The sequence below is a fragment of the Bactrocera tryoni genome, chromosome 1, assembly GCF_016617805.1.
Source record: "Bactrocera tryoni isolate S06 chromosome 1, CSIRO_BtryS06_freeze2, whole genome shotgun sequence".
In the NCBI taxonomy this organism is placed as follows: domain Eukaryota; kingdom Metazoa; phylum Arthropoda; class Insecta; order Diptera; family Tephritidae; genus Bactrocera; species Bactrocera tryoni.
This window is the reverse complement of record NC_052499.1, coordinates 4,286,460-4,297,295: the sequence shown is the minus strand read 5'-3', so window position 1 is coordinate 4,297,295 and position 10,836 is coordinate 4,286,460. Positions and strand designations below refer to the sequence as shown.

The window sequence follows — 10,836 nt, the reverse complement described above, 5'->3', positions numbered from 1 at the left end:
AGTCCTCATTTTGTTTTTAGAAGAAATGCAACTTAAAAACTAAGTAACACATCCAACATACCTCGTATGTTCCCACAATTATCACCATGTAATGTAAACTACGAATCATAATCATTATTATCGTCATTATTATGTATACCCTCACAAGTAGCATTATCTCAATAGTTATTATCATCGCCAACGGTTTAAAACGTTTTTCGTTATTTTTTTCAAATATTTTTAAATTTAGTTGTATTTACACATTAACTAACATACGCACACGCTTTCTTCCATGGCAAACGTGCCGCTTAGTTCATAATTTAATTTAGTGAACTCATTAGCGTGGCTTGGGTCTTTATGAGAGACTGAAGGACCGACGAACCTATAAATGCAATAGCAGCGTGCGGTTTGCTCGCAGGTTCCAACGACAAATCGCCGCGAACAGTCCACTCCGGGAATTATCCCAAAAAATAACAAAAAAAACTTTACTTTGAAAGAAATGAGATTTAATCTTTAATTTGCATCTTTTTTGAACGTAAATTAAATTAAAAAAAAATCAAGAACGGTCTTTCGGCACGAAAGCACTTAAAGGCTTATAGACCAATACCCACCGAACAACAACAACTCAATAATGGATAGGTATGCGTTGGTGAATTAAAATATGTAAACAAAATTATAAAAATGGTGTATTTTGAAAGTCATTATGTGTTTTAAATCCAACGGTGGATCATAATTGTGTGCTGTAGAATATGTTGTGGAACGCCAAAGCTTGCTTCAGAACAAAGAACTACAAAATTTCTCGTGGGTTAGCGGTGAGCTCGCGTATATCGGATTAGACTTCACATCAAACTAACTAACTGGAATTGCCGCACTACGGTACCAGAGCAACCTAAAATTCCGGTCTTGCAAAAGACCACAATACGAGTTCCTTTTCTAGGATTCGTCCACAATTTCGGTGAATAATATGGCCGATGAACTTTTCAAGGTCACGTAAGATAGTGAAAACAGTCAATAAAAAAGAGAATAACAGCTCTTTTGAACTTGAGTTCCTGACAAAGCCTCAATCTGCAGATAATTGTCTATAAATGTCAGCATAATTCTCCCTAAATATCGCCAGCACACCGGAACGATATTTAGTTATGAAAAATAATGAAACGTCGATAACACCAATAGGTTACCAAAGGTCTTCAAAGCCTGCCTATCAACCCTACCTATCTGCTTCCCGTACTTCAAATAGAAAGCTTTTCTTATAGAAAAAATATTTTCATTGAAGGGTATTAAATTATAGTGTGAGAGCGAAACCAAATGAAAGGGAATGATTTAGACGACTTAGATACCCTCGTGAACACATTTTTTAACAATTTTTCTACCAGACAACGACCACTTAAAGTTTAGTCAAACTACGAATATTTTCAAAGTTTAACCCAGTGAAACAAGAAGCTCTCCAAAAGAAAATTCTTTTAAATTAACACTTGAATTTAAAAAACCTTCTTTAAGAATACCAAGTTATTATTTATTACTGATCTCACTTCCGATTTACTCAATTTTAGTTTACAATCCTTGGGGCCACACTTTGCCGCGCTGTCCAATGGGTCAGTCACAGACAAGGTTAGTAGAGAAAATAAGCTGAAAAATCATAAAAATCCCCTCAATATAGGCATCCCTAAAAAAGTTCACCTTCTTTACATATTTAACTCCCTTGGGTTCTCTCTCCACACACAGGTCACGCCCGATATGGCGCACTTAATTCACCCGTACTGGAATCAATTCCCAGCTATGGATCCCATCTGGGCGAAAATCCTCACGGCGTACATGATCATCATCGGTATGATTTCATGGTGTGGAAATGGCGTGGTGATTTATATATTCTCAACAACGAAATCATTACGTACACCCGCTAACCTGCTGGTCATCAACTTAGCGCTATCTGATTTCGGTATAATGATCACAAATACGCCGATGATGGGTATCAATTTGTATTTCGAAACCTGGGTCTTGGGACCGGCCATGTGTGATCTATATGGTGGTTTGGGCTCGGCCTTTGGTTGCAGTTCCATTTGGTCGATGTGCATGATCTCTCTGGATCGTTACCAAGTCATTGTTAAGGGTGTAGCGGGACGACCAATGACGATTAAGTTGGCGCTGATGAAAATCGCCTTCATCTGGGCAATGGGCAGCATTTGGACATTGGCGCCGGTCTTCGGCTGGAGCAGGTGAGCTGCGCTTGCTAAATGCATTAACAAGCGATGCTTAACACTTACTTTTAAAGGTATGTGCCTGAGGGCAATTTGACATCTTGCGGTATTGATTACTTGGAGCGCGATTGGAATCCACGATCATACTTGATCTTCTACTCCATCTTCGTCTACTACGTTCCGTTATTCTTGATTTGCTACTCTTACTGGTTCATCATTGCTGTAAGTGCGCGCATTTAATGCAAGAAATGAACTATAAATATATACTACTGTCTTTGACATTTAGGCTGTATCAGCTCACGAGAAGGCCATGCGTGAACAAGCCAAGAAAATGAATGTCAAATCTCTGCGCTCCTCTGAGGATGCCGAGAAGAGTGCTGAGGGCAAACTGGCCAAGGTCGCGCTAGTCACCATCTCACTGTGGTTCATGGCGTGGACACCATACTTGGTGATCAACTGCATGGGCCTGTTCAAGTTCGAGGGATTGACACCACTGAACACCATCTGGGGTGCTTGCTTCGCCAAATCGGCCGCTTGCTACAATCCCATTGTCTACGGTATCAGGTAAGTGTGTGGAGATATTAAAATCTTTCCTATTGGTGAACTCCAACTCATCACTGTTCCTCTCTCTCTCTCCCACACACACTATTTTACGCTCAACTAGCCATCCCAAATACCGTTTGGCATTGAAAGAGAAATGCCCATGCTGTGTGTTCGGCAAGGTCGATGATGGCAAGTCCAGCGACGCGCAGTCACAGGCCACTACAAACGAATCGGAGTCCAAGGCATAAATTCTCCGACATGTGCCAGCCGTTAGCGATGTAATGACAGCAACAAATACGATAAAAATAACAACAATAGCAACAAAATTAGCGTGGGCATTCCGCGCGAATGCAATATTAGTAGCAACAACAACAACAACACTGACAACAGTTATGGAAACAACTAGCAGCAACATAACGAAGAGATTCAATTGTTTTATAAGAGAGAGCGAATTTATAAGATTGAAATTGTTTATGAGTATAATTATTGACATAGATAAATATATAAACCATAAAGTGCAACGTCATCAAAGACTTAAAAAAATTAAACAAAAAAATAAAAGAGCAAACGAACTTGTAAAAAGTTAATAAAAAAAAACAACGGTTTTTTCTTTAATAAAAAAACTAATTTTAGGTATATAATTTAACAAATTTCCGCTAATCTACCTCAATGTTTAAGCGAGAGTTGTTAACTTTCAAAGACCAAAAAAAAAAACAACAAAAAAAAAAATAAAAACAAAAAAAAATAAAAACAAAAAAAATAAAAACAAAAAAATTAAACAAAAAAAAACCAAACAAGATGGTTTGAAAAGCTCTTGAGAAGTATTTTGCCTTTAGGCAAAATTTGATAAGAAAAGTTTTCGTTGTTGTATTCAAATATTTTTATAATTTAACTTAGTAGTTCTAGTACCAGCTTAGTTGGGCATCGGCGTTATGTGCATTATTCCGATAAAACATTTAATAAAAATATCAACTACTATATCGAGATATGTAAATAAAAAACATTAACTTACCCGCTATACTTATATAGTATTCATCTCACCTGCTGACAGCTCACATAGAAATCCTCACAAGTAGTTATGTAATAGTTATTAACAGAATTATGCTGATTTTTTATTTATAACTTGCGGCTTAACTAAATTTTTAACTTGTTTAACATTAGAAAATATATATTTGATTTTTATTATTATTTCTATTTGTTTTTGATTGTAGTGATTTATGCGTTTTAGCAGAGGTTAGTAGTTTTCTCTTATTTTTTTGTGTTTTTTTTTTTTTTTATGTATGCATGCAGATAAGTGCTAAATCTTAGAACGGAACGAAATTGAGAACAACAACAATGATAGAATTTAGTGGCGCTAGGCGCCCACAGGTGTATGAAACCAATGACACATATGAACAAGCACACATACTCGTATATGATACAGGTATAGGTTATGTGCTCGATTTGTAATTTATTCACTACAAGAATCATATTCACTTTCAGTTTGTCGCGTATTGGCGTTGGCATTATCATTAGCGCTGGTATTATTGTTAGCCGCATTCGCATTTAAAATCCGCTTACGACTACTCTCACTTCTGCTTCTATAATTTGGTACCGTAGTTTTACTACGCTTTAAGGCACCGACACTATCATTACTTTGTGCATTGGTCTGCTGACTACAAGTGCTCTCCGCATCAATCATATCCATACCCATGCGCGTTTGGTTGATCAACTTCCACAGACGCACTTCAACGCCCAGTCTGAAAATAATTGAAGCTTGCATCGAAGAAAATATGGTTAAATATTTGTGTCACCAACCTCAATTCCAAACGCATCAGATCTAATTTCTCTGTATTGAACACAAAATCTTCATAAGTGAAGCCCTCATTCAGGATTATTGTCTGTGAGAATTCGTCGATGCCGTGATTGGTGAGCCATTGCGCCAGCTGCTCATCGATTTCGCAAATATCATAAGTACGTTTATTCAATGAGCGACTAAAATTTTGTTGTTTTTGTGCGGCGGTGTGCTGGGCGCGACGATGGAGATTGGCGAATGGACGTCTGCAGCGTGAAGTGAAATAAAGATTCATGTTATATAAATATCTATTTATTTTCACCACAAAGTAGTTAAGCAAAACTCACCGCGCTTTGCGCGAGCCAGCAAAGATGTGTGCTAACTCTTTGCTTAAGTTGCGATGCGCTCTCAATAGCAGCTTTTGTTGTTCCAAATGCTGACGCTGGAATTGCTTGTCACTATCTCGCATATCGCGCAAGATGCGCACACATTCGCTCGGCGCAAAGCTGCCGTCATCCTCTTCGGGTAGTGTGACTATAGTCTGTTCGCCAGTGATCTTCTCTTGACTATCCGTTGAGGTGTGTTGTGGATTATTGACGCTCTCGTCATCATTGCAGGAAAGCTCCTTGCCAGCTAAGTTGGCGCCAAGCTCTAAATTAAAAAACAAACAAAAATGCGAACAATAAAAATGCAAAGCCTATTTCGATGGCATTTGCCACAAACCTGGCGATAAAATCGTGACCGCCGCCTGCACGGCACTTTTCACCAAATTATCCAACGCGAACATCCAATGTGGTTTAATGAAATGTGAACGCAACACGGTGACGACAGCATCTTGGAAGGCATATAAAGCTAGGTGTAAATGGTCGACAGCAACATCGTCGTTTAGCGAGTGTTTCAGTCCAATTATGGTAGCCTCTAAATTCTTCTCCTTCTCATTCACAATATATTCGCGTAGTCCACGTATCAGAGTTTGTAATTCGGTTTTTGTTATTAAAACGCTTATTTTATGATCCGTTTGAATACGTTCCATCCATAAATTACAAATCTTATCCTCGTCCATGCGCAGCACCTTCGATAGTGTAGTGCGACGCTGTGAATCCTTTTTCAAGCGATAGAAGCCGTCAGTTTCACTGGTTTCGCTTGCGTTTGTGCGCAGCGACGGTGTGGAAGCCTCAATTTCGGGAGAGAGCAGAAAGCCGGATGAATTGCGGCGTTCCAGAGCGAACTGTGTGCTCGGCAGCTCATCGATATCGACGGAAGACGCATGTGTTATTCTAAACGAGCACGAAAGAATTCATAAAATAGTATAAAATTACAATTGAAAAGCGTAAAACTAACTCTAATTCAGGCGTGGTGGGAGTATTACAGGTGTTGGCGCTGATTGAACTTATAAGGGCAGGCAAGGTAGACTTATTTACTAAACGATCGGCAGGCACTGAGATGCTGCGGCCGAATTCCGATGAAGATGGTGGGTTCAAGCGCAATTTACGGTGTTTACTACACAAAATGAGAATAAGAAAAAAATTAAAAACTAAAAATGTCTACAAAGCTATGCACTACAACATACTCATTCAAGAACGGATCTTCCAATAATTGCGCAGACGTTGGCCGATCCGTCACGCTAATGGCAAAGCAGCGTAAAATGAAATTACGCGCCATAGGTGATAGCTCCTCTGGTATATTGGGATGCTTTTTATAGTAACCAACTTTAAACATGGCCGCCTGCGCACAACCCAACTCAATGAACGGCGGTTTGCCCGTTGCCATTTCTACATTCGTACAACCGAATGACCATATATCTGCTGCAGGTCCATAACCACGAAAGCCTTGATCAATTACCTCCGGCGCCATGTACTGTAGTGTGCCGGTAAATGTCTCTGTCATGGGATTAATGCCGGCTAAACGCTTTGATGTGCCAAAATCTGATATTTTCACCACACCACTGTAGGTGTTCACCAACACATTGTCGCCTTTGATATCGCGATGCACAATTTTCTGTTCATGCAGATACTTTAAGCCTTCGAGTATTTGTTTCGAATAGAAAGCCATGGTGGACTCATTATCCTTGAGCGGACCCCATTTCTTTTCCAGCAAATCAGAGAGTGAACCACCGGGCACTTGCTCCATGAAAATCTTAAAGAAGCCATCTTCTGATATGGAGCCCAAGTACTGAAAAAATATTTTTATATTATTACAATTAATTTTTTACTATATAACAATAAAAGAGGTAGCAATTAAGCACCTGCACGATGTTACGATGACGCAGCTGCGAATGCAGTTTGATTTCTTCGTGCAACGGTTGCACGTCCTGTGAGTTACGCTCTGGCACTTCTTTTATGGCAATGCGTACTTGTGTGTGTTTGTCACGCGCCGCATAGACAGTTCCGTATGTGCCTTTTCCCAGTATTATTTTCCGATTTTGGTCATCATAATCGTATTCATACTAAAGAATAAGTAAACAAATCAATTTTGAGTAAGAAAGAGATTTACGCGCTAAAAGAAAATACACACCTCAATTTGCCGCACTTCATCGACGTCAAGATTAACAAACACCTCTTGATCTGACGCCATTTCCAGTATGAGCTCATAAAATTTTTGACGACATTCCGTGGAGGGAAAATATATTTGGAAATCATCTGAGTTATGATGCACATAAAGGTATGCACAACGATCATCCCGTTTATACAAGCTTACAGACTTAATTTGTGAAGCATTGAAGACGAAATCATGCACCTTTTTACAAGCATTCTTCGAGTGAGCCAAACAAATATTGATAATTTGTATTGATTTTTCATCAGCGTCCATATTAATGTTGACATAACTTGGCATGTAAATTTTCTGTGGCTCCAAGATCTAAAGAAACACAAAAATAGATATGTTCATTAATCAGAAAAATCCGTTAAAAATCAAACTTACGAGTATCGGCATGCGCACGCTAGTGATCTCCTCTGTATTGGTGGCTACCATAAAAAAATCTATCCAAAATTGAAATATTTGCTCTTCTATTGAGTAAATGTGATCCTCAGGTTTCTTACGGAAGCGATGTATCAACGATATATTACCAATTGTTGACTTGAGATACCAATTGGGGGGCTTCAATTTGAACATGCACTCTGCCGCCTGTATCGCTTTCGCATAATCCTCAGCCAGCACGGAAATCTCAAAAAAGGTGGCCACATCCCAATATTCAGTCAGTGACGACAAGCTCCCCTTTTTACCAATGAGATTATTCAATGTTATACCAATATTTTGTAACTCTTCCGTATTGCTAAATTCTTTTCCATCAATTACTAACAAGGTAGCTAAATTTATACCGGCATATTCATTCGGTTGTACCTCAAAACTTTGCCGATACCATTTTATTGCATTCTTCAAACTATCTTTATCCTCATAATCGGACTCCACAAATATATCCTTATAAATTCGTCCGCATAGGCACAACATATCAGGGAACTCGTTCTCTTTTTTCTCCAATGCCTTTAGCGATGATGCCAACGCTTTCTCGCGATCACCTTTGCGATTACGACGATTCAAAGCGAACGCATACAGAAAACTCATATTTCCTGTCTCAACATATTTTCGTGTGTTTGGTATGTTTCGTAGATCGCTCACCAAGCGCACCATTGCATCGTAATCTTGTACATCGCGTAGTGAACACATAAAACTGTGCACCACTTCACCGGATAGCACATGCACATCATCCAAACGCTTGCGCATGTCATGGAGAAATTTTTGCAATTTCGGTGCATTCGCTCCGTAAGCTTCACGCGCCGAACGCAGATCGGATAGAAATTTTTCACGCATATGCGCCCTGTTGAAAGGAGATAGAATTAGAAAATTTAAATATTATTATTCTTGTAATTAAAAATAAAATACTTGGATTGAATTTCTACATCCTGCAAAAGACGCTTCAAACGCGACAATAGTGTTGGCATTTTAGTATCCGCTGGCAGTTCCTTGTTGAAGTTGGTTAAAAAACAGGTGGAAGTCTCTTCGTTTCTTTTGTACGATAGAAATTGATAATTGGCACATGAAAGCTGAAAGAAACCCGTATATTAAGAGCTTAAAAAATATATATAATACATATTTAAGTTTTTATATTTATATAAAATAAATTTAGCTTGTTTCGATAAATTTTCATATATCATTACAATCGATAACAATATAAAGGCCGGAAGTGGCTTCACACTATCGAATTAGCATAAAAGCCAACAAACCACAACCAGTATGAAATAATTAAAAATTGATATATACAAAATTAATAATATTAGCAATTCGGGCTAGAAGTCCAGCAACCTGTAAAAATAAATGAAAAAATAAAGTGAAAAAACAGTAACCACATATTCGTATAAATTTATAAAGTAAACAAACGCGGAGGAAGTAACAAAACAAAAATGCAAGCAAAACAAACTGTTCAAGTCATACGCACACACATATCCAATCAACAGTACACAAAACAAAAAGTTAAAGCAACACCGACGTCGCAAGAGCCCGAATTACGTGAACAACAACAAAAATTGAGCAAAGATAACAAAAACAAAGCATAAAGCGGCTAGTACAACATTTAAATTAATTTATTTAGTGGTGTGGGTTTATTATTAGGTCCAACAAAAACATTGAAAACTTCTGTAGGAAAATGAATACGGCAGCTAAAATAGCAACAATAAAAGCAATTATATACGATTAGAATGTGGCAAATATTACACAATTGTTGTGGTTTCGCGTGTGATTTTTTATTGCACTTTTTATTTTCATTTGCTTTTGTTCAGTAACTGGTTGGCTAAGCCGAATATGTACATAGGTGTTTTGTTATGTTGATGGGAGATGTGGAGCATTGGTATTGCATACCAATCAAAAGGTGGAATGTGAACGCTTTTCTTTTCAGCTATAAAACGGAAGTTTATTATACATACATACATATGTAGTTATATATTTTGAAAATAGTTTTGTTCTATTTAGCTAATGCTGTGAAGCATATGGACACTTTATTAACGCAAATGAAAATAATTAAGAACTTAACGAAGCATATGAATGTCATATCATTATTTAATAAATGCATCAAATTATGCATAATTTCATTAGACATGATTAGGTGTCCGTTGGTCGATTTTTAAAATGTAGATTATATTTATGTATATCGCCAGCGAAGTAATGAAAACACTTATCTTATCACAAGGTCTTTATTAGTAACAAGCGCAAAAACTCGATTTTAATTTATATTATTTCGGATATTAAGCTCACCTTAAGGCACAATGTTTGCTTGGACTGCATGTCATTGTATACGATTATATTTCCTTTCATACCGAAGCTTTCACGTACGCCCAGATGATAGGAAAGTGAACGCTGTTGTACCAATATGCTCAAATCAATTATAGCCACATCTGCATTGTAGAAAGTTTCTAGCATGTTCGTTTCGCCAAAATCGAGTTTATCAAACTACAGTCAAGAAAAATTGGCATAAATTAATGTCTATTAGGCATGGTAAAATATGTGTTAACAGTACCGGCACGCGCTGAAAATTTGCGCCCACTGATTGAATGGCTTGTTTCATTTCCTCCAGGGCGCATTTTCTGTCTTCCAGATATTCTGTTATTTGCGTATCAATCACTACAGCAACATCCATTTTGTAAAACTTTTCTTTTTTCTACTCGTCGGTCAACATAACACCCACGCAAATCTACAGTTGTGCGTTACTAAGATTTCATATATACATATATTTATGATTTTGTTGCAGTTTTTTGCTTTATAAAATAACTTTTGCGTTTTTCAGCTTTGAATGTTAAAGGTGCAGGCCTGACGGTCTTTCTTCGGATATAACAGTTACCGCTAGTACACCTTAGCACTTCACACCAACAAAAACAGAGACCAAAATTTCTTAGATACCGGGTGGGGTGCGGGAGCAGCCTCCTTTAGTTACAATTGTAGCGGCAGCTCTTCGCCATCGGAATTCGCGTGTTCATTTAATTGGCGTTGGGGTTAAAACTGATTTGCACTTTGATTTACTGTAGGTGAACACTTGTTATGTTTCTCAACTTTACAATTACAAATAAACACTTCAATATGAACAATATAATGAAATTTTTAACAACCTAACAACAAATAGATAAATTGACGAACAAATAATGAGAAAATAGCACTGTTGATCGCAATTTGCAAATTGGATTTTTTCGTGTCCACAACCTGGCACAACATTGAAATGTCAATTGGCAGTGTTCACAGCCTTGCCATTCGCAACAAAGTCGATAACTTTTAATAAATTTATAGCCGAGATATATCTAAATTCACTTTTAAATAAGCACACATAATTCATCGATTTAATAAGTGTTTTCAAGAAAATGGAAA

At 37.6% G+C, this 10,836-nt stretch overlaps 2 protein-coding genes across 2 annotated transcripts; one reads left to right on the top strand and one right to left on the bottom strand.

Moving 5' to 3' along the window:
• Positions 1 to 610: 610 nt before the first annotated feature.
• Positions 611 to 3,260, top strand: LOC120771843 (opsin Rh1). The gene is made up of 6 exons (XM_040100088.1): positions 611 to 618; positions 1,530 to 1,587; positions 1,702 to 2,192; positions 2,249 to 2,396; positions 2,461 to 2,738; positions 2,839 to 3,260. Exons 1-6 carry the CDS (start codon positions 611 to 613, stop codon positions 2,963 to 2,965), a joined length of 1,110 nt encoding a protein of 369 aa, XP_039956022.1. The 3' UTR covers positions 2,966 to 3,260.
• Positions 3,261 to 3,915: 655 nt separating this feature from the next.
• LOC120771834 (mitogen-activated protein kinase kinase kinase 15) lies at positions 3,916 to 10,679 on the bottom strand. Its single transcript, XM_040100078.1, has 12 exons — positions 9,998 to 10,679; positions 9,736 to 9,930; positions 8,371 to 8,531; positions 7,411 to 8,305; positions 7,006 to 7,347; positions 6,737 to 6,937; positions 6,062 to 6,663; positions 5,833 to 5,991; positions 5,215 to 5,768; positions 4,839 to 5,142; positions 4,515 to 4,757; positions 3,916 to 4,456 (listed from the first exon to the last, which is right to left on the bottom strand). The coding sequence occupies exons 1-12, from the start codon at positions 10,115 to 10,117 to the stop codon at positions 4,168 to 4,170; spliced, it is 4,065 nt and encodes a 1,354-aa protein (XP_039956012.1). The 5' UTR covers positions 10,118 to 10,679; the 3' UTR covers positions 3,916 to 4,167.
• Between the last annotated feature and the right edge of the window lie 157 nt (positions 10,680 to 10,836).

Bases quoted from the DNA above. Each gene is read 5' to 3' on its own strand.
- LOC120771834 (XM_040100078.1), bottom strand. From the start codon at position 10,117: ATGGATGTTGCTGTAGTGATTGATACGCAAATAACAGAATATCTGGAA. The intron at 8,306-8,370 runs GTATTTTATTTT...TCCTTTCAACAG, and splicing joins GATGTAGAAATTCAATCCAA to GGCGCATATGCGTGAAAAAT. The intron at 5,143-5,214 runs GTTTGTGGCAAA...TTTTTAATTTAG, and splicing joins GGTCACGATTTTATCGCCAG to AGCTTGGCGCCAACTTAGCT.
- LOC120771843 (XM_040100088.1), top strand. The intron at 1,588-1,701 runs GTTAGTAGAGAA...CTCCACACACAG, and splicing joins ATGGGTCAGTCACAGACAAG to GTCACGCCCGATATGGCGCA. The intron at 2,193-2,248 runs GTGAGCTGCGCT...TTACTTTTAAAG, and splicing joins CCGGTCTTCGGCTGGAGCAG to GTATGTGCCTGAGGGCAATT.